The 27523-nt window shown below is 42.9% G+C and overlaps 2 protein-coding genes across 2 annotated transcripts in view; one reads left to right on the forward strand and one right to left on the reverse strand.

Moving 5' to 3' along the window:
* The window catches only part of gramd1bb (GRAM domain containing 1Bb), a 186377-nt gene that overhangs the window by 156038 nt on the left and 2816 nt on the right, over positions 1 to 27523 (reverse strand). The gene's annotated exons all lie outside the window — the stretch shown is intronic.
* LOC307034990 (general transcription factor II-I repeat domain-containing protein 2B-like) lies at positions 10893 to 12743 on the forward strand (the record flags this gene model as incomplete). Its single annotated transcript, XM_079673914.1, has 1 exon — positions 10893 to 12743. The coding sequence occupies one exon, from the start codon at positions 10893 to 10895 to the stop codon at positions 12741 to 12743; it is 1851 nt and encodes a 616-aa protein (XP_079530040.1).

Consider the following 27523-nt stretch of genomic DNA (forward strand, 5'->3'; position numbering starts at 1 on the left):
AGAGACCAGGGGACACTAAAAAGTGACGCACACAGCTGGGACACCAGGGCACACTAAAGAGTTACGCATACAGCTGGGAGACCAGGGTACACTAAAGAGTGACGCACATAGCTGGAGACCAGGGGACACTAAAGAGTGACGCACACAGCTGGGAGACCAGGGGACACTAAAGAGTGACGCACACAGCTGGGAGACCAGCTGCAAGAAGCTCAAAACCCAATGGAGACAGATTAAGGACAATGTGCTCCTTTGTGATCCACCTCCAGTCTGCCTGATAGAAACATTGTTGACATGTGTTTGTTTTAGCCGAACAACTCGAAACATCGCTGACTGTTAATAATACAGAATACAGAAATGTGGAAGCGCCCAGAAAGAGAAGCATGAGGTGAAGAGTGGCTGGAGAGAGGAGCATGTGTGCACTAACAAAGAAAGAATTACGTTTTACGCAGCGTCCACACGGCGGCGTGTGTTGAAGCTTGCCGGCAGGCGTGTCTGAAACTCGACCAACAACCAATCACATGAATCCCCCGCCCCGGACACACAAGCATGCGTTTTGATTGGCTAGAGCTTGTACTGGCATATGATTTGATTGGCTGACGCTTCCGTCAAAGCTTCGAAAGTTGAACATTGCTCAACTTTCGAAGCGAGTAACGCGAAGCGACGGCCCACAATGCAGTTCGGCAAAGCGAGATGTCACCCCATTGAAGCTTCAACGCACGCCGCCTTGTGGACGGGCTGTTGCAGTTAAAAATCAAACCACCTCTCATGCATTCTGTTTGTTAAGGGACAGCGTGTCTCGCAGGGTTCACACTGCAGAGTATCTGTGCACGTCAACATGTCCCTTCCATGTTCTGTGAGACTATAGAGAAACTTCAGAAGCAGGTGATGGATCCACATTTCATTTTCCCATCAACCTTCACTGGAGACGTTTTTAAAAGACGTCCCTCCAGATTGCAGTCCGCGGGGACTTGTTGTCTCACAGATCATGAAGCTTGACCTTCTCCGCCACTTTGAGAACAAAGGGTTAAAGGTCACAGACAAACAAAGTGGGCAGTCTGTCTGTAAGGCGTGTGATTAAACTGAGTATTTCCAGCCGTGGCTCTTTGAATGTGCTTCTGAGGCCTGGTGCCGCAGAACAGCTGGAACAATGTCTCTATTGACAGAGACGGAGAGACAGTGAGTCAAACAGACGAGACAGAGACAGATCTGCAGTTATTATCCGCTTACAGTCACTCACTGTCACACAAATACTTCTGACTGGACCATTATGGCACTGGGATTTCTTTACCATGCAGTTCATCCCATGTTTGACCATATCCAGCTTCAGTGACTGAACACATGGGATACACTTTGAACATAAAGCATCTCTGAAAGTTAAACTAGTGGATTAACTGTTAGAGGTACAACAAAGTCAAAATATACAATATATTACAAAAAGTCCTCAACATCAATGCTCCGATCGATCGACCGCCGATCGATATTGGCCAATACTCACTCTCTGCCGATCGATATTGGCCAATACTCACTCTCTGCCGATCGATATTGGCCAATACTCACTCTCTGCCGATCGATATTGGCCAATACTCACTCTCTGCCGATCGATATTGGCCAATACTCACTCTCTGCCGATCGATCGGTGCTCTCTATAAATGCCGATCAGGAGAGCCGATCGCATGACGTAAAAGACATGACACTTTTCTCCGTGCGCGGCAAAACAAGCTCGCCAAAATGGCTTCACCGGTCTGGCAGTATTTTAAGGTGTCCGAAAAAGATAGTAAAATATCGGTATGCAACGTGTGTGAAGCAGAATGTAATAATTATGTTGGTTGTTGTTTGTGGAAGCGCCAGGGAACGAGCCCCATTAACTGAGTTTTAAACATCACTTTAAATGAAAGATCCCCATAGGCTCCGCCCACTCGATCAAATCGGTATCGGCCGAAACTGATTCCGGCGATCGGCCCCAAAATTGGCGATCGGAGCATCCCTAGTAATATATATATATATAATCAGGGTTTAGTCTGCACCAGGTAACAGGAGCGCTGCGCCCTCAAAACAAAATGCAGATTTTCCCTGTAAAATGTTAAAGTGATCAGAAATCAATATTTCTGTTCCTCAAAATCGGTTGAATTCCTCCAGAAATCTGAGCATCAAACAGAGCGTCAGGTGGCAGAGACAGCTTTGTTTTTACGGAGCTCCGACGTCTCGTTGTTGTTTACGTCACGTTGTTTACGCCACGTCACATTGATGTTTACGTCACGGTGTTGTTTATGGAGGCGTGTGGCGCAGTGGATAGAGCGTTGGTGTTGGATCAGGGGGTCACAGGTTCAAACCCCACTGCAGTCAGCATGTCGTTGTGTCCCTGAGACAATTCACCCCAAAGTACATGTCATGTACTGTTTACATCACGTTGTTTACATCACGTTTTTGTTTACGTCAGGAGACATCTTGTATACGGGAGTCATGTTCTCGTGATATATCTTATAAACAAGATGAGACACACTCATGCTATATCTTTCTAGAACCATCCTGATTATCCAATGAAAACGCGGCGGACTGATTTGTCGGCTTGTCCCGAGGACACAAACATAGCTTTATAGTTTCCCTTCTTAATCATGATCTGTATATCCTCTATATCCCCAAACTGTAAAACACAAGGAAACACAAACTTAATACTCAAACCCAGGACATGTTCTACACTCCAGATGATGGTTACCGTGACAACAACGGGATTCATTGATCCGGTATCCTGCCGGACTTTATTGTATCATAAACATATAGAAAAGGTAGTTTTAGAAATTAAAATCAATGTTGATATGGCGTAATTTGAATTAAATACACTATTTGATTTAAATCAGTTTTATTCTGAAAAACCGGAAGTTCTCACTATTAGCTTAACACTTTTATTCTGAAAATTCGTCACTTCCGGTTAGCATTTAGCATCTGGCGGAATCATACGATTTCAAACCTTGAACCAAGATGAAATGACATGTGATGTTGTACACTGAGCACACTGGGATTAGCACTCATTTATTGACGCTGAATAATGTGTAGCAGGGAATGTTTAGATAACCACAGACGCCAGAATGATGCAATTTAGCTACAAAAAAAGGCAGGAATTGCATTGGACCCGCCCCCCGACAACGCCGGCCAATAGGAGAAGACCTCAGATGACAACAGGAAGAGCAAGCCAAGAATTGATCTCTTCGACCCCCTGACCTGAACTGACCGGTTGGATGTGGAGAGCGCCTCCACTCGCACATTTCATTTTGTACACTTCCGCATCTTTTGTGTAATTAAATGCTGTTAACTTTGATAAGCTTCCCTTGACTCTTTTCAGTCTCTCTTGCCTTCAGGGTTCTAGAATTGCTTTCAGTAGCTTTGGGCAGTCTCAGAGCTAAGGAGCAAAACATCCTCAACTCGTCCAACACGCATTGAATCACTTTCGGAGAAACATCATTTCTTATCTCTGTGCCTCTTAGCGTTTATTATCTTCTGTGTCCTCTGTGTTAATGGGGTCGTAAATTAGGGATTTCAATTGGGCTTTCATTTTTTTAATGTATTGTTATTGTGCTCATTGTCGAACAGTGGCACAAAACACATTTATTTAAACGTGTTCTTTTGTTTAAAACGTGCCTATAAAGCACTTTTTTTGACATTTAATTCCAGGGCGAATGTTGTGAATCACATGGCAGCGGAGAGGCAAGGACACGGAGGAATCGGCTTCGTTGGAGCTCTAGAATGTTAATTAGTAATTCAATGTCTTTTTTCCTGCTGTTTTTATTTGTATTAAATGAATCATTATTCATCATAAGTTATTTTAGTTGCAGTAGTTTTCTATGCTTTACATTCCCTGTGATTAGTCTATGTAATGGACTTCAACGTCTCCGTCTGTGTGACGGATGTTTGACTGCACGGTTTGACAGCTTGGAGTTTTATCCTTGGCTCGTCTCGGTGAAGGCCACCCATTGAGCCTCTGCAGGAAAATTAAAGCGTAACTCACGCTGTTAGAAGGTTCAAAACCCAACGCACCGCCTCGCCATCACTGACCCCGACCCGCTGACACTTCAGCATCTCAAGCAGACTCAGAAGGACGCCTCTGAACACAGAGAGGCCGAGCAGACGAGCAAACTGCTGCATCACACCACAACAACTCTAAATCTCGCTCAGTATACGTGTCTGATATCTAGTCAGAATGTGTCTCTACTCCTACTACTGATATAATACATCATAACTTCAGAGGTAACACGTCAGTGAGATATCAGGTCTTGTTTTTAGACAATGCTTCATCTTGTTCAGTCAAAACAATCTTATTTTGAGTCGTATCTCAGATGAAACTTATTTCTTTTCACATATTTATTAGAAAATCACCAACTAATATCAGAAAACAGAAAACTTTGGAACATTTCAGGCTCATTTTGTAATTACATCTCCTGATCCTGGTGAAATACAGTTCACAATGAGTTCTCCCATAACTACAAGATCTGATTCATCTAAATATCCCGTCTTATTTCAAGAAATCTAACGTAATGTCTAATGTTCACAAGCGAAAACACCGTGTTTTCATTATTCTTTTACTTGATTTTGGAGCAGCATTTCTCCCAGTGCACACAGCATGGTGTCTGTTTACTACTCATCAGAGTGCTGGAGAGGAAGAGAACACAGAAAGAGGAGGGGTACTGTAGGTGGGCAGAGTTAGTCTGGAAGCGTTTGTCAGTTTATCTGAAATACTGACAATATCTGGTTTGCTTCCTGCACATATTTTATTTCAATGTCAATTACTGCTTTATTTTATTCTCTATTTTAATGTATTTGAAAAAAATAGATTCTCATTGTTTTAGCCCACTGAGATGGCGGCGCAGACAGCAGCAGCGACCCCCAGCTCTCCCGAGTCTTTAGTGTTTTATACATATCTGTATACTGTATAGTTTTACATTCAGGATTGTTGGAGACGTCATTTCGATATCTTGGTCCGTAAACACAAACTGAGTCAGATTGACATTAAAGTTGACTTTGACTTTCTGTGTTTAAAAAAAAAAACGTTTACTTTGATGTATGCACCACGACAGCAAGTCAAACTCCTCGTACGTGTCAACCTACCTGGAAGCAGTGGCGGACTGGCCATCTGTAGAATCTGGAGAATCACCGAACGGCCGGGTCGGTTCATTCAAGTAGCGCTGACAGGCGACAGAGGTACACCGTTTTCCCGCAGTGAGGCTCCGCCCATTGTCAGTTCACTAGCAACCCCCCCCCCCCCCTTCACATATCACATGGGCTGGGCTGGGTGAGATTCCCGGGCTGATTTTTTGTCCCAGTCCGCCCCTGCCTGGAAATAAACCTGGAAATAAACCTGATTCTGAAATGAGCAGGTTAGCTACGTTAGCTAGCTAGCTTACAGCAGATCTGCAGCTTGTTTACGTTGCAGCGCGTTTGCACCCGTCGACCTCCGTACTTTATGTTTCTTTGTTATGGATTCAATTGGTGTGATAATTGGATTCAGCCATTATTTTGGAAAGTTTAAATTTAGCTTTTGCAGTCAGCCATGTAAGACTCGTAAATTAATTAATACAAATACAGTTTTTGTGTCAGATGAAAACACGAAACCGTGAAAACCATTATTCTTTCTTCACCTCGTATGTTTGATGCCCATCTGCTTCAAAGAAAGATTATCTTCACCATGAATCAAATACCTGCATTACCTGTCTTTTTATTTTATAACCAAAGGGAAAAGTCTAAAGTCATACATTTGATTCAGTATTTTCCCATTTGTCCAAATTGAGTTTTTAAAACCATAGCGTTTGATTTGAGATCAAAGCTCTGGTTCTGTCCTGAGGGTCCGTGTAATATCCTGCTGACAGCAGGCTGTTATGATCAGAGATGCAGCGTCTCCTTCTCTGTGGAAACTGGGACATTCATTAAGAGTTTCTTCACTTTAGTCGGACAGTATTCTGTCTGCTGAGGCCTGGTTCAGACATTTGAATATATATCTAAGTTACTTCTTCTTGTTTATTTTTTGTTGCTAAATTGCATCAGCATTACTCACTGTTTGACATTACTGCGTTAATGCGTTTAAAAGATAACTCTCAGGAGGAAATGGTTTCTGAGTTATGAATGAGTTCTGGCCTCAGGGTTCATGAATAAAAAAGGAGCTCCTTAAGTGTATTTAGAGAAGGAAATGAATTGACTTCACAGTTTCCCGTCGTGTCGGACTGAAAGCTTAATGCCAAGGACTTCCTGTGAGGTTTGGATTCATAAATCAATATCTGTGGGCTGTATCAGGTGAGCAGCCAGAGGCCGTTTCATTTCAGGGTTGTATGGTGTGCAGCAGTTTGATTCAGTTACATCCTATCCCTTACTGTCCAAAAGTAAAGCCATTAACTTCTACTGAGAGTTTGAAGCTGTGGTTCAAAGAGACGCTGAATACATTCAGTTCTATCCAGCTGGAAAGGTGTCTTCAGCACTAATGGCCTCCGTGTGGCTGTTCTCCTGACAGCAGACTCTCACACACCTCTGCTCCCACTGATCAATAACCAGAGGGGAACAGTACAAACATCCTTTACTCAAGTAGAAGTACACATATCCTTTACTCAAGTAGAAGTACACACATCCTTTACTCAAGTAGAAGTACACACATCCCTTACTCAAGTAGAAGTACACACATCCTTCACTCAAGTAGAAGTAAACACATTCTTTACTCAAGTAGAAGTACACACATCCTTTACTCAAGTAGAAGTACACACATCCTTTACTCAAGTAGAAGTACACACATCCCTTACTCAAGTAGAAGTACACACATCCTTCACTCAAGTAGAAGTAAACACATTCTTTACTCAAGTAGAAGTACACACATCCTTTACTCAAGTAGAAGTAAACACATCTTTTACTCAAGTAGAAGTACACACATCCTTTACTCAAGTAGAAGTACACACATCCTTTACTCAAGTAGAAGTACACACATCCTTTCCTCAAGTAGAAGTGCACACATCCTTTTCTCAAGTAGAAGTACACACATCCTTTCCTCAAGTAGAAGTACACACATCCTTCACTCAAGTAGAAGTACACACATCCTTTACTCAAGTAGAAGTACACACATCCTTCACTCAAGTAGAAGTACAAACATCCTTTACTCAAGTAGAAGTACACACATCCTTCACTCAAGTAGAAGTACACACATCCTTTACTCAAGTAGAAGTACACACATCCTTCACTCAAGTAGAAGTACACACATCCTTTACTCAAGTAGAAGTACACACATCCTTCACTCAAGTAGAAGTACACACATCCTTCACTCAAGTAGAAGTACACACATCCTTTACTCAAGTAGAAGTACACACATCCTTCACTCAAGTAGAAGTACACACATCCTTTACTCAAGTAGAAGTACACACATCCTTTACTCAAGTAGAAGTACACACATCCTTTACTCAAGTAGAAGTAAACACATCCTTTACTCAAGTAGAAGCACACACATCCTTTACTCAAGTAGAAGTACACACATCTTTCACTCAAGTAGAAGTAAACACATCCTTTACTCAAGTAGAAATACACACATCCTTTACTCAAGTAGAAGTACACACATCCTTCACTCAAGTAGAAGTACACACATCCTTTACTCAAGTAGAAGTACACACATCCTTCACTTAAGTAGAAGGACACACATCCATCACTCAAGTAGAAGTACACACATCCTTCACTCAAGTAGAAGTACACACATCCTTTACTCAAGTAGAAGTACACACATCCTTTACTCAAGTAGAAGTACACACATCCTTCACTCAAGAAGAAGTACACACATCCTTTACTCAAGTAGAAGTACACACATCCTTTACTCAAGTAGAAGTACACACATCCTTCACTCAAGAAGAAGTACACACATCCTTTACTCAAGTAGAAGTACACACATCCTTTACTCAAGTAGAAGTACACACATCCTTTACTCAAGTAGAAGTACACACATCCTTTACTCAAGTAGAAGTACACACATCCTTTACTCAAGTAGAATTACACACATCCTTTACTCAAGTAGAAGTACACACATCCTTTACTCAAGTAGAATTACACACATCCTTTACTCAAGTAGAAGTACACACATCCTTTACTCAAGTAGAAGTACACACATCCTTCACTCAAGTAGAAGTACACACATCCTTCACTCAAGTAGAAGTACACACATCCTTTACTCAAGTAGAAGTACACACATCCTTCACTCAAGTAGAAGTACACACATCTTTCACTCAAGTAGAAGTACACCCATCCTTTACTCAAGTAGAAGTACACACATCCTTTCCTCAAGTAGAAGTACAAACATCCTTTCCTCAAGTAGAAGTACACACATCCTTTACTCAAGTAGAAGTACAAACATCCTTTAATCAAGTAGAAGTGCACACATCCTTTACTCAAGTAGAAGTACACACATCCTTTACTCAAGAAGAAGTACACACATCCTTTACTCAAGTAGAAGTACACACATCCTTCACTCAAGTAGAAGTACACACATCCTTTCCTCAAGTAGAAGTACACACATCCTTTACTCAAGTAGAAGTACACACATCCTTTACTCCAGTAGAAGTACACACATCCTTTACTCAAGTAGAAGTACACACATCCTTCACTCAAGTAGAAGTACACACATCCTTCACTCAAGTAGAAGTACAAACATCCTTTACTCAAGTAGAAGTACACACATCCTTTACTCAAGTAGAAGTACAAACATCCTTTAATCAAGTAGAAGTGCACACATCCTTTACTCAAGTAGAAGTACACACATCCTTTACTCAAGAAGAAGTACACACATCCTTTACTCAAGTAGAAGTACACACATCCTTCACTCAAGTAGAAGTACACACATCCTTTCCTCAAGTAGAAGTACACACATCCTTTACTCAAGTAGAAGTACACACATCCTTTACTCCAGTAGAAGTACACACATCCTTTACTCAAGTAGAAGTACACACATCCTTCACTCAAGTAGAAGTACACACATCCTTCACTCAAGTAGAAGTACAAACATCCTTTACTCAAGTAGAAGTACACACATCCTTAACTCAAGTAGAAGTACACCCATCCTTTACTCAAGTAGAAGTACACACATCCTTTACTCAAGTAGAAGTACACACATCCTTTACTCAAGAAGAAGTACACACATCCTTTACTCAAGTAGAAGTACACACATCCTTCACTCAAGTAGAAGTACACACATCCTTTCCTCAAGTAGAAGTACACACATCCTTTACTCAAGTAGAAGTACACACATCCTTTACTCAAGTAGAAGTACACCCATCCTTTACTCAAGTAGAAGTACACACATCCTTTACTCAAGTAGAAGTACACACATCCTTTACTCAAGTAGAAGTACACACATCCTTTACTCAAGCAGAAGTACACACATCCTTTACTCAAGTAGAAGTACAGATACTCTGGTGAAAGTAGAAGTACTGACTAAACTTCTTTACTCAAGTCAAAGTAAAGAGGCTTTGAAATGTACTTCAGTAAAAAGTACCCATAACTAGCAGCTGTTTTAAAGAGTACCTGACCTCCCTTTATATTAATAGAACAATAATGTCATTGTTAGCTAATGAATGTTTCCATGGTGACCAACGGCAACATGACAACGTTTCCATTGGTCCCTCTTCTTTAGAGAAGAGCAGGAAATGATGGATACACGGATCGTGTTCAAATCAATAGGCACGCAATGACTCTTCTAAAACCGTACACACCCACCCTGTCGCTGAGGTCTGCTGACAGTATTGCACTTTAGTCGTTTTTTTTGACATATTTGTACTTTTAGAATTTCCATGTAATGCTTCTTTACACTTCTTCTCTACATGTGAGAGGAACACCTACTATTTACCTCACTGCAGTCATTTAAATACTCACAGTCACTTTATGACATTACGTGCTGATATGGCATGAAGCACTACTTTACACTGATTTACACAATATTCCAAGTGTCTACATTTGGTGCACATACTTTTGTACTTAGGGCCATTCGTCACAGAGTGTATATCAGGATAAACTGCAGTATCCACAAGTTTCTACTCCTGCCACTAGTGATTGTTATCTCTCTTGTCTTCACTGCATTCTGATGATCTGACAGCATCTGCAGAGCGCCCTTCTCTCTGTGATGATGTGTGAGGCGTGTGGTGCAGTGGGCTGTGCGTTGGTGTTGGTGATCAGAGGGTCACCGGTTCAAACCCCACTGCAGTCAGCATGTCCCTGAGACACTTCTCCCCAAAGTGCTCCTGTGGGGATTGCCCTCAGTATTGAGTATGTGAGTCAAAGTGTCTAACAAGTATCATGTCATGTGATGTGTGTTCATGCAGGTCACACGCTGTCAATCCTCTTCAGATCAGCTGTTAAAGTATGCGTGGTCTTAATCCCACACTGAGTGTTGAATCCCCACCCGGCCTCTTTATTCCCTCACTCATCACCTGATGGCAGTTTCAAACAACTCAGGTTTTCTGTAAATGTGCAAGTCTGTTCACATTCACAAAGTGTTCTCTGATGGCTTGTTGTCCACAGCTGATGTTAAATTCACTTTCTGCAGATTTACACGACTGCATGTAGTCCCTTGATCAGAGCGTCCTCTTTAGACACTTTAAAGCAGCGATACTCAACCCGCGGCTCGCGAGCCGCATGCGGCTCTTTTAAGACTAACTGCGGCTCTTTTAAGTCCCACTTAAAAAATAAAAAAATTAAAAAAAATCTTTGAAAAACGAAAAACAAAGTCAGAAGAATTCATCAACATTTCATTATCACTCACAAGTCACACATCAGTCGTTGCCCCTCCCCCTCTGAATAGCCAATCAAATATTATGTCAGGTTTCGCGCTCTGATTGTTTCGCGCGAGATAATTGCTACGTCACACTGGGATAACTATACAGCACTATGCAAAAATGGCTACGACTAAACGGAAATATGAAGAGGAATATCGAACATTTAAAGAGGACTGGGAACTGGAGTTTTTCTTCGTCTCCACCGGTTCGGGAAAATGCACCTGCCTGCTTTGTGACAACATCATTTCACAATTTAAAAGGTCCAATTTGCAGTGCCATCACGACACAAAACACCCGAAGTTTAGTACCGACTTTCCGAAAGGTGGAGAGCTGAGGGCGGAAAAGCTGGCTAGACTCAAACAGAACCGAACTGCTCCAAAAAACTTTTTCCACACTAATACGAGTGAAAGAGCGACAGAGGCATCCTACAAAATCACACATGAACTGATGAAAAAGATGAAGCCATATACTGATGGAGAAATGGTGAAGGACTGCATACTGCTGGCTTGTTCAACGTTGTTTCCTGAGAAAAAAGACCTGGAACGAGAGGCCAAAACAATGCAACTGTCGGATTCTACTGTAGCTAGGAGGGCATCAGACATTTCAGAGAACATTGCACATACTCTTAAGGACAAACTGTCATCCGCTGAGTTTGTCAGCCTTGCAATGGACGAAAGCTTGGATGTCAATGACACGCCACAATTACTAATCTTTATCCGGGCGGTCAACAGTAAGCTTGACATTACAGAGGAACTGCTTGACATGGTTTCACTGAAAAATGGAACAACGGGCATTGAAATAAAAAACGCTGTGCTGGAAACATTACAGAAGTTTAACATTGGCCCAGAAAAAATCACAGCATTCACGACAGATGGCGCACCGGCGATGCTTGGTAAGAGGAACGGAGCCGTGGCCTTGCTGAAAGAGACGCTTAAAAACGGCGGGGTTGCTGCTGAGGGTATTTTCTCATACCATTGTATTGTGCATCAACAAGCCTTGTTTGCTAAGTTCAAATGTCTGAATGAAGTGATGGCAAATGTAATCGAAGTGGTTAATTATATCAGGGCCCGTGCAAGAAACCACTTAAATTTTAAACTGCTGTGTGAGGAGTTTGACACTCACTATGGAGATTTGGTGTTACACACCGAGATCAGATGGCTGTCTAAAGGACGTATGCTTGCACATTTAATGGACTTGATTGAACCCCTGAAAGCCTTCATTGTCGGCCAAGGGGAGACTTCCCGATTTTCCTTTTTGGATGATAAAGAGTGGGTGCTGTCTGTTGCGTTCCTGTGTGACATTACGCAGCACTTGAACGAACTTAATCTCAAGATGCAGGGAAGAAACAAGACCGTGTATGAGCTCTACACGGCTGTCAAAGTATTTTCTGACAAACTGGATGTACTCGACCAAAGTGTCCGTGGTTCTGATTACCGTTTCTTCCCCACCGTGCAGAAAGTGATGGCGAGGCATGCAGACGCTCTCCTGACCTGTCAATCTCAATTCTGTGAGGTGCTAACTGAGCTCAAGCAAAACTACACATCCAGATTCCACGACTTCAAGGACCATAGCAATATTTTTCTACTTGTGAAAAACCCATTCCTGATTGAAGTCAATGAAATGAAGCAAATAAGCGACCAGCTCGGACTTGTGCAGATTCAAATGGAGTTCGTGGAGTTAAAGAGCTCAAATGAACTTCAGCGTCAATTTCGGATTACAGATGTCGTGGACTTTTGGAAACTGGTGGGGCATCTACCAAATATCTCCAGACTGGCAAGACGCATCATCTCAATGTTTCCGTCCACATACCGGTGTGAAGCAGCATTCTCTGCGCTCACAAAAATAAAATATCGCAACCGAAACAGATTGAGTCTGCAGCACACAACAGAGGCCCTCCGGATCGCCGTTTCCAGCGCAGAGCCCGACTTCAAATCACTTGTGCGGCAGAAGGAGTGTCAGAAATCACATTGAGTGTGAAGTAAGGTCAACATTACTCTTCTGACAACCCCTGCTGTGTATAATCTGCTGTTATATGGACTGTGATTATCGGTAAACATGCTGTCTGTTATCTGTTGTTTTGTGTGTTTTGTGGTTGCAGTGAAAATAAGAAATCACAGTTATTGCACTGTACATTATGCTTTTCATTCTTAAGTAACATATTACTATTATCCATATTCTCAAATGCATAAAGGTTTCAGGGAGGAAAGGAGCGTTTTTGGATTGTGGCTCTTGCAAAAATATTTTTTCGTCAATGTGGCTCCTGATTGGGACAAGGTTGAGTACCACTGCTTTAAAGGATTCCCTGACATGCTGAGAAACTCCTCTGGAGGGAACACAAGGATGTTATCACATGACATGTCACTTGTTAGACGCTTTTATCCAAAGCCACTTACATACTCAATATTGTGGGCAATCCTGAACGTCACCAAGCGCTCCGGTACCAGCTGTGTGCGTCACTCTTTAGTGTCCCCTGGTCTCCAGCTGTGTGCGTCACTCTTTAGTGTCCCCTGGTCTCCCAGCTGTGTGCGTCACTCTTTAGTGTCCCCTGGTCTCCCAGCATTTTGCGTCACTCTTTAGTGTCCCCTGGTATCCCAGCTGTGTGCGTCACTCTTTAGTGTCCCCTGGTCTCCCAGCAGTTTGCGTCACTCTTTAGTGTCCCCTGGTATCCCAGCTGTGTGCGTCACTCTTTAGTGTCCCCTGGTCTCCAGCTGTGTGCGTCACTCTTTAGTGTCCCCTGGTCTCCAGCTGTGTGCGTCACTCTTTAGTGTCCCCTGGTCTCCCAGCTGTGTGCGTCACTCTTTAGTGTCCCCTGGTCTCCAGCTGTGTGCGTCACTCTTTAGTGTCCCCTGGTCTCCCAGCTGTGTGCGTCACTCTTTAGTGTCCCCTGGTCTCCAGCTGTGTGCGTCACTCTTTAGTGTACCCTGGTCTCCCAGCTGTGTGCGTTACTCTTTAGTGTCCCCTGGTCTCCAAGCTGTGTGCGTCACTCTTTAGTGTCCCCTGGTCTCCAGCTGTGTGCGTTACTCTTTAGTGTCCCCTGGTCTCCAAGCTGTGTGCGTTACTCTTTAGTGTCCCCTGGTCTCCAAGCTGTGTGCGTCACTCTTTAGTGTCCCCTGGTCTCCCAGCTGTGTGCGTCACTCTTTAGTGTCCCCTGGTCTCCAGCTGTGTTCGTCACTCTTTAGTGTCCCCTGGTCTCCAGCTGTGTGCGTCACTCTTTAGTGTCCCCTGGTCTCCAGCTGTGTGCGTCACTCTTTAGTGTCCCCTGGTCTCCAAGCTGTGTGCGTCACTCTTTAGTGGCCCTTGGTCTCCCAGCTGTGTGCGTCACTCTTTAGTGTCCCCTGGTCTCCAGCTGTGTGCGTCACTCTTTAGTGTCCCCTGGTCTCCAAGCTGTGTGCGTCACTCTTTAGTGTCCCCTGGTCTCCAGCTGTGTGCGTCACTCTTTAGTGTCCCCTGGTCTCCAGCTGTGTGCGTCACTCTTTAGTGTCCCCTGGTCTCCAGCTGTGTGCGTCACTCTTTAGTGTCCCCTGGTCTCCAGCTGTGTGCGTCACTCTTTAGTGTCCCCTGGTCTCCAGCTGTGTGCGTCACTCTTTAGTGTCCCCTGGTCTCCAAGCTGTGTGCGTCACTCTTTAGTGTCCCCTGGTCTCCAAGCTGTGTGCGTCACTCTTTAGTGTCCCCTGGTCTCCCAGCTGTGTGCGTCACTCTTTAGTGTCCCCTGGTCTCCAGCTGTGTGCTACACTCTTTAGTGTCCCCTGGTCTCCAGCTGTGTGCGTCACTCTTTAGTGTCCCCTGGTCTCCAGCTGTGTGCGTCACTCTTTAGTGTCCCCTGGTCTCCAAGCTGTGTGCGTCACTCTTTAGTGTCCCCTGGTCTCCAGCTGTGTGCGTCACTCTTTAGTGTCCCCTGGTCTCCAAGCTGTGTGCGTCACTCTTTAGTGTCCCCTGGTCTCCCAGCTGTGTGCGTCACCCTAACCCACTACGCCACACACCTTTCAGACCATGTAGATGCACTAAAGATAAGATTACATTACATTTAGCTGACACTTTTATCCAAAGCGATTTACAATAAGTGCGTTCGACCAACAAAATACAAACTTGAAGAAAACAGAATCATATAAGTACATCAGGTTTCATAGAGCTAAAATATTTCAAGTGTTGTTCAACTGGCTTTAGATAAGCCAGCCCTTTGTTAGTAGATGGAAATGTATTCATCCCTGTGGGGACATTCAGGAGTTTCAGCAGCAACAGAGTGAGATTGAAAAACAGGACAGCACAGATTCACACGAGGATAATCAAATTAAAGATACAATTAAAATGATCTACAGGTCAGTATCTGTTCAAATAAGAAATCAGTTAAATGAACATATTGGAGTCTGAAACCTATAGAACCTTTAGGACACACTACAGCGGAGGGGAAACCCCAATAAGCAGAGTAGGGCCTCTTTAAAAGTACATGTATGGTATGTATGAGACACCACAAGCTAACTAAAAGCCAGACATTATAAATGGTCTTTCATTAATTACAGAGCGTGGAACCTATTAATCAAACATTATATGTCTTCTTCCTGTTTACCTCTTTACCGTGAGCGGATATTATAAAACACGTTGGTGGCTCTCTGTGCTGGAGTCTTTCTATCTGGCTAATCACAAAGGATAACATCCAATGATCCGCGAGCTAATGCGAGGAGACTGCCGACCTCACCTCTGGGAAATCAGCAGCGTGGAGAATCACTAACTTCCTATCCGTCACAGAGAACAGCATGAAACCAAAACAAAAACAAAACTCTGGCACGGCGTTGGCAGAAATCTGCTGCCGTTGCCATGGTTATTGTCATGGAAATATATCATAAGTCAATATGTATAGGTTTCTATTTATGCTTTTCTAACAGTTTAAATGCACGCCTATTTACTAAATGTTCTCGGACAGATATGATCTTAGGTTTTTGATTACCATGTTGGCAAGTTTCGCCCGTTTTACCAACATTTCAATAGCCTGTAATCCTCTCTGAGACCCCCCCCCTTTTGTCTTCTCCCTGTATAAAGTGCTTGTGTTTCTGTTGTAACTGCGTCAGATTCGTTGTACATCAGTGGTGCAGGTTATCTGACCTTCCAGCTGGGAATAGATTTATTCTCTTAAATGCTATAACTCTTGTGTGTGTGTGTGTGTGTGTGTGTGTGTGTGTGTGTGTGTGTGTGTGTGTGTGTGTGTGTGTGTGTGTGTGTGTGTGTGTGTGTGTGTGTGTGTGTGTGTGTGTGTGTGTGTGTGTGTGTGTGTGTGTTTACAATAACCCACATTAATCACTCTGCAGTTGACCTTCCTGGGACGGTTTAACCCAAGCAGGAGGAAGAAGAGCTGTCAAACAGATATGCTATAGGATCATATCTCAGTACAGACGTGCGTGATCCTCAGAGGATGGACCGGTTCACTCCTGATGTTCCTCATTCCTCTTCAGTCTTCCAGCTTTGTAATCCTGAAGGTCACCAAGCGCTCCGGTACCAGCTGTGTGCGTCACTCTTTAGTGTCTCCTGGTCTCCCAGCTGTGTGCGTCACTCTTTAGTGTCCCCTGGTCTCCAGCTGTGTGCGTCACTCTTTAGTGTCCCCTGGTCTCAAGCTGTGTGCGTCACTCTTTAGTGTCCCCTGGTGTCCGAGCTGTGTGCGTCACTCTTTAGTATCCCCTGGTCTCCCAGCTGTGTGCGTCACTCTTTAGTGTCCCCTGGTCTCCCAGCTGTGTGCGTCACTCTTTAGTGTCCCCTGGTCTCCGAGCTGTGTGCGTCACTCTTTAGTGTCCCCTGGTCTCCAGCTGTGTTTGTCACTCTTTAGTGTCCCCTGGTCTCCAAGCTGTGTGCATCACTCTTTAGTGTCCCCTGGTCTCCAGCGGTGTGCTTCACTCTTTAGTGTCCCCTGGTCTCCCAGCTATGTGCGTCACTCTTTAGTGTCCCCTGGTCTCCCAGCTGTGTTCGTCACTCTTTAGTGTCCCCTGGTCTCCCAGCTGTATGTGTCACTCTTTAGTGTCCCCTGGTCTCCCAGCTGTGTGCGTCACTCTTTAGTGTCCCCTGGTCTCCAGCTGTGTACGTCACTCTTTAGTGTCCCCTGGTCTCCCAGCTGTGTGCGTCACTCTTTAGTGTCCCCTGGTCTCTCAGCTGTGTGCGTCACTCTGGTCTCCCAGCTGTGTGCGTCACTCTTTAGTGTCCCCTGGTCTCCCAGCTGTGTGCGTCACTCTTTAGTGTCCCCTGGTCTCCAGCTGTGTGCGTCGCTCTTTAGTGTATCCTGGTCTCCCAGCTGTGTGCGTCACTCTTTAGTGTCCCCTGGTCTCCAGCTGTGTGCGTCACTCTTTAGTGTCCCCTGGTCTCCGAGCTGTGTGCGTCACTCTTTAGTGTCCCCTGGTCTCCAGCTGTGTGCGTCACTCTGGTCTCCGAGCTGTGTGCGTCACTCTTTAGTGTCCCCTGGTCTCCGAGCTGTGTGCGTCACTCTTTAGTGTCCCCTGGTCTCCCAGCTGTGTGCGTCACTCTTTAGTGTCCCCTGGTCTCTCAGCTGTGTGCGTCACTCCTGGTCTCCGAGCTGTGTGCGTCACTCTTTAGTGTCCCCTGGTTTCCGAGCTGTGTGCGTCACTCTTTAGTGTCCCCTGGTCTCCGAGCTGTGTGCGTCACTCTTTAGTGTCCCCTGGTCTCCCTGCTGTGTGCATCACTCTTTAGTGTCCCCTGGTCTCCCAGTCGGCCACCATGGTTTTTCATTTAAATCTAAATCCAGTGAGGTAATGTGAGCAAATGGTTCATGGTGATAGAACAGGAAACAGAGAGAGGAGGAGGAGAGAGACAGGAAGTGTCAGATTTGCAGCGTCTCCAACATCTCATCGATCTTTAGTCTGCGTGGCAGCTCCAGAAAGACGGAGAGGAATCTGTGTTCCTCATTATCTACTGCCCCTCTTCCCCCATCACATCCATTACAGAAAGACCCTCTCACGAACATGTCACGATTCCAGTGTAATAAATACGTTCTTGCTGCGTGTGTTTTCTGCTTCTTATTCAAAAGGAGTTTAACTATAGAGTGTAATTGCTGGTTGCTATCACTCCTCCAGAGAGTCTAAGCCGGCTTTCCCTCCTCCCCCTCCTCAACACACACGACGACCAAATGATCATAATTATCATATGATGTGGAAATGATACTTCTGTATGAGACTGAGATGTAAATGCTTCGTCTCTGAGTGGGCTGGAGGAAGTCGATCATTAACGCACGTTTCAAAAGAAATAACAAAATGACTCAGACTCTGCTTTAACTGGAATCAGGACTGAAGTGGAACCGAGGGGATTCAAATGTTTAGGCTGTTTCTTATGTAAAAATAATGAAAACAGTGAGACACATCTTAAGGTGCACTCGTAAAAAAGTGCATTTACTTGTACATAAAACATGAGTTTGTATTCAGAGTCAAATAACGTCAATTAAAATCACGGGACCTGGGAGAGCAATCTGCAGATATGGGGATATAAATGTGTCTACTAACCGTTATGTTTGAGTATTAAATGTATGAATATTGGATTGTAATGGTCTCCCACTCCTCTAAAGCCACTGAAGGAGCCGTCTGTAGAGTAAAGATCTTCAAAAGCTGTTTTTAAATTAAAATATATCATCATTAACCTATTTGAATGATTACAGAGGGCTGAGGAACTGAGCGTCTGAGACCCTAAAGAGCCTTTTTTAACGAGGCTGCAGACTTTAATTGCGGGCTGATTGTTTATCGCCTGTTTCTGTCCGCTGTGAAGACGTCTTTATTTTTAGTTTGTTAGCGACAAGAGGCTGAGTCACTGTTCAGTGTGAGGGGAGACTTCAGTAATGAGCCTCCTCCACAGAACAGAGCCGAACAAACAGGGTTACGGCCCGTCTACACTACAGGCATCGAAAAATGCTTTCAACGCTTCGCCCATTCACTTGAATGGGGTGACGTAGAAGATTTTTAATCTTCACCGAACTGCATTGTGGGGAGCATGGCATGGCTTTGCAAGCATCACGAGCATCTATCTGCATCAGCCAATCAAATCCCGTTTATGCAAATCCCGCCAGTACAAGCGCAGCCAATCAAACCGCGTGCAAGCTGGGAGAGCCAGACCGCAATTCATTTCCTCATATTCCAAACGAGATATTACGGTACCAAATCACCCGGTTCTTTACGACCAGAACTATTTACCGGGTTACAAACCGGAGGAACCAGGCATGGAGGGAGGTGGCAGAGACAGTGGGTGAAACTGGTAGGTTTTCACCTGTTTGGAGAGTTTATATCCAGTTTACTTCGTTTTAACATTGCTATTGCTTTGTATGTCGGGGGCGGGAGATTCATGTGATTGGTTGTTGGTCGCGTTGCTCGCAAAAAATCGCCAAGCTTCAGACACGCCCAGCTTCAAGATTTTTTGATGCCTTTAGTGTAGACGGGCCGTTAGAGTTTATTCCTGGATAACTTGTTAAGTAGATAGCTAACGTTAGCTAGATAGAAAGCTAAAGTTAGCTAGATAGAAAGCTAACGTTAGCTAGCACACTGACAGGTCGATTTAAGCGAGCCCCTGGTTAACTTGTTTGTAATATTTCATTTTTTTATATTAAAATATGTTATTGAGCGTTAACACAGTTTCTTTATTGCTTTTAATCAATGTTTTTAGTTTTTTGGGACGTTAAGAGACCTTTGCGGGTATTACTTTCCCAGTAGAAACATTCTCAACATTTTGATCTTAAGTCATCAGAGAAACAAGCTTAGCAAACGTTAGCCTTTAGCTCGTAGCACTGTGTCTCAATTAGTTTATGCGAAGCATAGCACGAGATGAATTAGATGTATGCGCTCTAAATACACAGCTGTCTGCATTGCGTCTCATAGATGTTCACAACCTGAAGTGTGCTTTCCTCGTGGAAACAGTTGTCGCCCTAAAGGCTCGTTAAGACAACAGTATCTGAGCTCATCATTACAGTCAGTCCACAGATCAACCCCTTCTCAACAAAAGGTGTTGATCTGTGGAATGACTAATGATGAGCTCAGATACTGGGAAACTTGATCTGAACTAAAACTAATATTTAGAAACCAAACCCTGAATGTTCTGATCAGGAGCGCTGAACTCATGCTTGATATTTATTGTCGTTGTAAAAGTTATTTTTTCTTTGTTTGTTTTGCACAAAAACTATTATTTGTTTAAAACAAAGAATCCAATATCATGGATGCTCATGACGATGACCTAATCTTCTATTTTCAAGAAAAATGTACGCTAGGAGGACCAGTAACGCTTTTAAGCTTCTTCTTCTTCTTCTTCTTCTTCTTCTTCTTGCCCCTTCTGAACATGACGGAGACTTTTTGAGGATTTGTTTTGTTTATTTTGTTGTACCTTCAACGTTTTTTTTGTTTAGCTTCTCCTTGTTATAATTATTATTATAATTATTATTAGTCAGCCGTCAATTACAAAATAATTAACAGCGACACACACACACACCCCCCCCCCCCACACACACACACACACACACACACACACACACACACACACACACCCACACCCACCATGTATACATCACTTCAGGGGACATTACATTGACTTACATGCGTTTCCTGGAGACATATCCTAACCCTAACCAAGTCTTCAACCTAAAATTAATGATTCCCCTCATGGGGACCTCCACTATGTCCCCATAAGGGAGGTGAGTCCCCACATGTGACTGTGTAAACAGATTTCGGTCCCCATAGAGATGGTAATGCTAGGCCACACACACACACACACACACACACACACACACACACACACACACACACACACACACACACACACACACACACACACACACACACACACACACCATGTATACATCACTTCAGGGGACATTACATTGACTTAAATGCGTTTCCTGGAGACATATCCTAACCTTAACCAACACATGCCTAACCCTAACCAAGTCTTCAACCTAAAATTAATGATTCCCCTTATGGGGACCTCCATTATGTCCCCATAAGGGAGGCGAGTCCCCACACGTGACTGTGTAAACAGATTTTGGTCCCCATAAAGATGGTAATGCTAGACCACACACACACACACACACACACACACACACACACACACACACACACACACGTGAAATTAAACCAGCTATTAAAAATGCATCCTCTCGTGTGTTCAAGGCTTCGACAAGAAGTTTTTTCAAGATGTTAGTTTCTACATTGAAATTGAACAGTACATATTAAGGTCGAGGAAACGCATCCTAATCCTTCTCTTCCACGTCTGTGAGATAGGAATAGCACCACGAGTCACAAGTTCAAGAGGAATACATCACTACAGATCATTAACTATTTAGCAGGAACGGCAGCCTGGATGTCAGGTTCAACCTCACTGAAGACGGCTTTTTAACCTTTAATCGGGACCAGCAACTATTTCAATATTTTAGGACAGAGTCGTGTCTTCACCTGGTTAGCCTGTCTAGAGGGAGAGAGATGGTCACATGATGTACTCTGCAAAGCCCCTTGAGACTAATAAATACAATAGAAATATTGATAATAATCATTTCAATAATAATAATAATAATAATAATAATAAGTTCATCGTTGAAAAATCACTTAGCGCTTTTATTGTGTATTTTGTATATGGTGAGTGTTGTTTTATTTAAGATATACTGTTTTGATCCCAAATTGGGAAATGTTTTCGTAACAGCAGCAAAACAATTATGTATTACATAATTAGAATTAAAAAAAGGAGTGGCAAATAGACAATTATACAATATTAACAACTCAAAATAGATAGAACATTTTAAAGTTTAGTGTGAAGAAAAAATATGCCGGTGCCAAAGACCCCATTCAATGTTATTTACATTTAATGGATGATACAGTCATCTGAAATAAAATGGAAGTAATTGGGACCAACAGATCTCAGATTAATCTCCACCAGATGAAACTTCCCCTGATCGCCGTGTTCAGACTCTTCGGGATGTGGTCAGTGTTTAATGAGGTTATTTTTAGCGAGCATTGATCCGTCCTGAAACTCACACCGTTACCTTCAGTCTGCTGGAAATCAGGACGCTTCCTGTCACCGGAGGTGGGAGTACAAATACTTTGTTACTGTAATTAAGTACATGTTTCTGGTATCAGTACTTTACTCCAATACTTATTTTTTATGACGACTTTTTACTTTGACTTCTTACATTTTGAACCCAAATACCTGTACTTTCTACTTCTTACATGTTGAACACAAATACCTGTACTTTCTACTTCTTACATGTCGAACACAAATACCTGTACTTTCTACTTCTTACATGTTGAACTCAAATACCTGTACTTTCTACTTCTTACATGTTGAACTCAAATACCTGTACTTTCTACTTCTCACATGTTGAACACAAATACCTGTACTTTCTACTTCTCACATGTTGAACACAAATACCTGTACTTTCTACTTCTCACATGTTGAACACAAATACCTGTACTTTCTACTTCTCACATGTTGAACACAAATACCTGTACTTTCTACTTCTTACATGTCGAACACAAATACCTGTACTTTCTACTTCTCACATGTTGAACACAAATACCTGTACTTTCTACTTCTCACATGTTGAACACAAATACCTGTACTTTCTACTTCTTACATGTTGAACACAAATACCTGTACTTTCTACTTCTCACATGTTGAACACAAATACCTGTACTTTCTACTTCTTACATGTTGAACACAAATACCTGTACTTTCTACTTCTTACATGTTGAACACAAATACTTGTACTTTCTACTTCTTACATGTTGAACACAAATACCTGTACTTTCTACTTCTTACATGTTGAACACAAATACCTGAACTTTCTACTTCTTACATGTTGAACTCAAATACCTGTACTTTCTACTTCTCACATGTTGAACTCAAATACCTGTACTTTCTACTTCTTACATGTTGAACACAAATACCTGTACTTTCTACTTCTTACATGTTGAACTCAAATACCTGTACTTTCTACTTCTCACATGTTGAACACAAATACCTGTACTTTCTACTTCTCACATGTTGAACTCAAATACCTGTACTTTCTACTTCTTACATGTTGAACACAAATACCTGTACTTTCTACTTCTTACATGTTGAACTCAAATACCTGTACTTTCTACTTCTCACATGTTGAACTCAAATACCTGTACTTTCTACTTCTTACATGTTGAACTCAAATACCTGTACTTTCTACTTCTTACATATTGAACACAAATACCTGTACTTTCTACTTCTTACATGTTGAACTCAAATACCTGTACTTTCTACTTCTTACATGTTGAACACAAATACCTGTACTTTCTACTTCTTACATGTTGAACACAAATACCTGTACTTTCTACTTCTTACATGTTGAACACAAATACCTGTACTTTCTACTTCTTACATGTTGAACACAAATACCTGTACTTTCTACTTCTTACATGTTGAACACAAATACCTGTACTTTCTACTTCTTACATGTTGAACTCAAATACCTGTACTTTCTACTTCTTACATGTTGAACACAAATACCTGTACTTTCTACTTCTTACATGTTGAACACAAATACCTGTACTTTCTACTTCTCACATGTTGAACACAAATACCTGTACTTTCTACTTCTTACATGTTGAACTCAAATACCTGTACTTTCTACTTCTTACATGTTGAACACAAATACCTGTACTTTCTACATTACATTACATTACATTGCATTTAGCTGACGCTTTTATCCAAAGCGACTTACAATAAGTGCATTCGACCAGGAAGATACAACCTTTAAGAAAACAGAATCATATAAGTACATCAGGTTTCATAGAGCCAAACATTTCAAGTGCTACTCAACTGGCATTTAGAAAGCCAGCCCTTTATTAGTATATAAGTGCTTTGTTAGTAATTTTATCGCTCGAAGTGGAGTCTAAAGAGATGAGTTTTCAGTTTGCGTCGGAAGATGTGTAAGCTATCTGCTGTCATGATTTCAATGGGGAGCTCATTCCACCATTTTGGAGCCAGGATAGCAAACCCACGTGTTTTTGCTGACGGGAACTTGGGTCCCCCTCGCAGTGCGGGTGCAGCGAGCTGTTTGGCTGATGCAGAGCGGAGTGCACGTGCTGGGGTGTACGGTTTAACCATGTCCTGGATGTAGGAAGGGCCAGATCCATTCGCAGCATGGTACGCAAGTACCAGTGTCTTGAAGTGGATTCTAGCAGTTACTGGAAGCCAGTGAAGGGAGCGGAGGAGCGGTGTGGTGTGGGAGAATTTGGGAAGGTTGAAGACCAGACGAGCCGCTGCATTCTGGGTGAGCTGCAGAGGTCGGATGGCACATGCAGGTAGACCAGCCAGGAGGGAGTTGCAGTAGTCTAGGCGTGAGATGACGAGAGCCTGGACCAGAATCTGCGCTGATGTCTGGGTCAGCTGGGGACGTATCCTCCTGATGTTGTAAAGCGTGTATCTGCAGCAGCGGGTTGTAGCAGCGATGTTTGCAGTGAAGGACAGTTTGTTATCTAGGACCACACCCAGATTCCTTGCAGTCTGAGTCGGGGAAACAACAGAGGTGCCGATGTTGATTGTTAGGTCAAGAGTGGGACAATCTTTTCCCGGAAGGAAGAGCAGTTCAGTCTTGTCAAGGTTGAGCTTGAGGTGATGAGCAGACATCCACCGAGAGATGTCTGCTAGGCAAGCAGAGATGCGTGCGACGACCTGGGTCTCTGAGCGGGGAAAGGACAGAATTAGTTGGGTGTCGTCAGCGTAGCAGTGGTATGAAAAACCATGCGGGCTAATGACAGACCCGAGCGAGTTTGTGTACAGGGAGAAGAGGAGGGGACCAAGAACCGAGCCCTGAGGGACCCCTGTAGTTAATTGACAAGGGTCGGACTCGGACCCTCTCCAAGTAACCCTGTAGGTGCGGTCGTTGAGGTATGAGGTGAGGAGGGAAAGTGCAGTGCCTGAAACTCCAAGTTCTTGGAGAGTGTGAAGGAGGATCTGATGATTCACCGTGTGGAAGGCAGCAGACAGGTCAAGAAGGATGATGACAGAGGAGAGGGAGGCTGCTTTAGCAGTGTGCAGTTTGTCAGAGACAGCAAGGAGAGCAGTTTCTGTTGAGTGACCTGCCTTGAAACCAGACTGGTGCGGATCCAGAAGGTTGTTCTGATGGAGATAAGAGGAGAGTTGTTTAAAGACAGCGCGTTCAAGTGTTTTAGACAGGAACGGGAGGAGAGAGACGGGTCTGTAGTTAATAACATCAGACGGGTTGAGAGTGGGTTTCTTTAGGAGAGGGTTTACTCTTGCCTCCTTGAGACTGTTTGGAAAGTGACCAGAAGTTAGAGAAGTGTTGATGAAATGGGTGAGAAATGGTAGAATATCAGGAGCGATAGTCTGAAGGAGGTTTGAGGGGATAGGGTCCAGAGAACAGGTGGTAGGACGGGCAGAGGTAACGAGGGTAAGAACCTCACTTGGAGAGAGAGGGGAGAAGGAGGTCAGTGTGTGGGTGAAGGGAGGGTCTGGTGACCCAGCGGTGAGTAAAGGTGAGTCAGAAAAAGAAGAGCGAATATCATCAACCTTTTTTTCAAAATGGTTAACAAAGTCGCTTGACAGAAGGGAGGAGGGGGGAGGTGCTTTGGGGGGGTCCAAGAGGGTGGAGAAGATAGAAAATAGTTTTTTGGGATTGGAATAGGAAGATTGGATCTTATCTTGAAAGAAAGTGCTTTTTGCCTGAGAGATGGAAGCAGAGAAAGAGGAGAGGAGAGCCTGATAGGTTAGGAGGTCGTCATGGCTTCTTACATGTTGAACACAAATACCTGTACTTTCTACTTCTTACATGTTGAACTCAAATACCTGTACTTTCTACTTCTCACATGTTGAACTCAAATACCTGTACTTTCTACTTCTTACATATTGAACACAAATACATGTACTTTCTACTTCTTACATGTTGAACTCAAATACCTGTACTTTCTACTTCTTACATGTTGAACACAAATACCTGTACTTTCTACTTCTTACATGTTGAACACAAATACCTGTACTTTCTACTTCTCACATGTTGAACTCAAATACCTGTACTTTCTACTTCTTACATGTTGAACACAAATACCTGTACTTTCTACTTCTTACATGTTGAACACAAATACCTGTACTTTCTACTTCTTACATGTTGAACTCAAATACCTGTACTTTCTACTTCTTACATGTTGAACTCAAATACCTGTACTTTCTACTTCTCTCATTTTCCAAACAGGCTGGTTCCTTTAGTCTGAATGTGTGTTTGGTGGTGTGATCATTATTATTTAGAGTCATTGCGTGCCTATTGATTTGAACACGATCCGTGTATCCATCATTTCCTGGTCTTCTCTAAAGAAGAGGGACCAATGGAAACGTTGTCATGTTGCCGTTGGTCACCATGGAAACATTCATTAGCTAACAATGACATTATTGTTCTATTAATATAAAGGGAGGTCAGGTACTCTTTAAAACAGCTGCTAGTTATGGGTACTTTTTACTGAAGTACATTTCAAAGCCTCTTTACTTTCACTTGAGTAAAGAAGTTTAGTCAGTACTTCTACTTTTACCAGAGTATTTCTCAACACGAGTATCTGTACTTCTACTTGAGTGAAGGATGTGTGTACTTTTTCCATCCCAAAGGAAGCAGAGGTTAAATGTTTAGCTTCAGAGTCAGACGTCATGCAGTTGATGGAGTATTAACTGTCACAGTTCACAGCATGCAGAAAGATCAGATTAGCATTGATCTTGCAGGGATAATTGGAGTCTAATTGAGTCTATTAGCAAGCTGTGTGAACCCGGAAATGTTGAGTACTTCAAAGTTTTACGATAGAAATGTATAGTACAGGTCCCCAGCATTTAGAAACCGCCGGATGCTAACCTGCATATGTTGGCCAATTTGCACAAATAGCATATATTGAGCTAATTACCATTCATTATTGAACTGGATACCTGCTGGATTCTGCACAAACTGATTGGCTATGGCATGAGTTGTTGGGCGGCCATTGGGTATAGAGACCACAAGATCTAAATTATTACTTCAACTGTGGACAATTCTTCAGATATATAAGCAATCTGTCCGATACAAACCATCCAGAGTCCTGTAAAGCTTCAAAATGTATCAACATCGGAGCTATGGGACTACAAATATGGTTTGCTTTCTTGTTCCAACTATCATTTTGGATTCTCAAAATATCAAAAATGGATTCAGCATCTTCAATAACCCCAAAAAAAGTCCAACATCCGCCAAATCATTTTTGGACTATTGTCCATATAGGCTTTAATGCTAATGCTAATGAACAGAAAAACCGCCAAGTGTGCAAATTGTCCATCATATGCAAGTCAGCATCCGGCAGTTTCTAAGTGCTGGACACCCGTACTGTACATTTCTATCATAAACATTTGGTGTACTACTGCAATTTCAGATCCTGTAAATATCAGAGATGGATTCAGCATCCTGAAAAGCCCTCAAAACCTCCAAGATCATCCAATGGGGCTCAGCCACTTTTGAACAATTTTCCATATTGACTATCACGCTATTTAATGCTAATATAATTTATGCTAACTGTGCAAATTGCCAAACTTATACAGGTATTCCTTTGACAGTTTCCTAACACATTTCTAACATAACACTTTGGGAAACTGTACTATATGAGCCGTCAAATATAGACTCAGGTGACCCACCCAACCCCGGTTAGCGCACACAGACGGTTACTCAGCTATTGTGTCCGAGGCTAACTTCCCTGCATTCATAAATCTCAGGTTTTCAGTCAATATCACAGAGACTGTTTTTT

Source organism: Notothenia rossii, assembly GCF_949606895.1.
Source record: "Notothenia rossii genome assembly, chromosome: 4".
Lineage (NCBI taxonomy): Eukaryota > Metazoa > Chordata > Actinopteri > Perciformes > Nototheniidae > Notothenia > Notothenia rossii.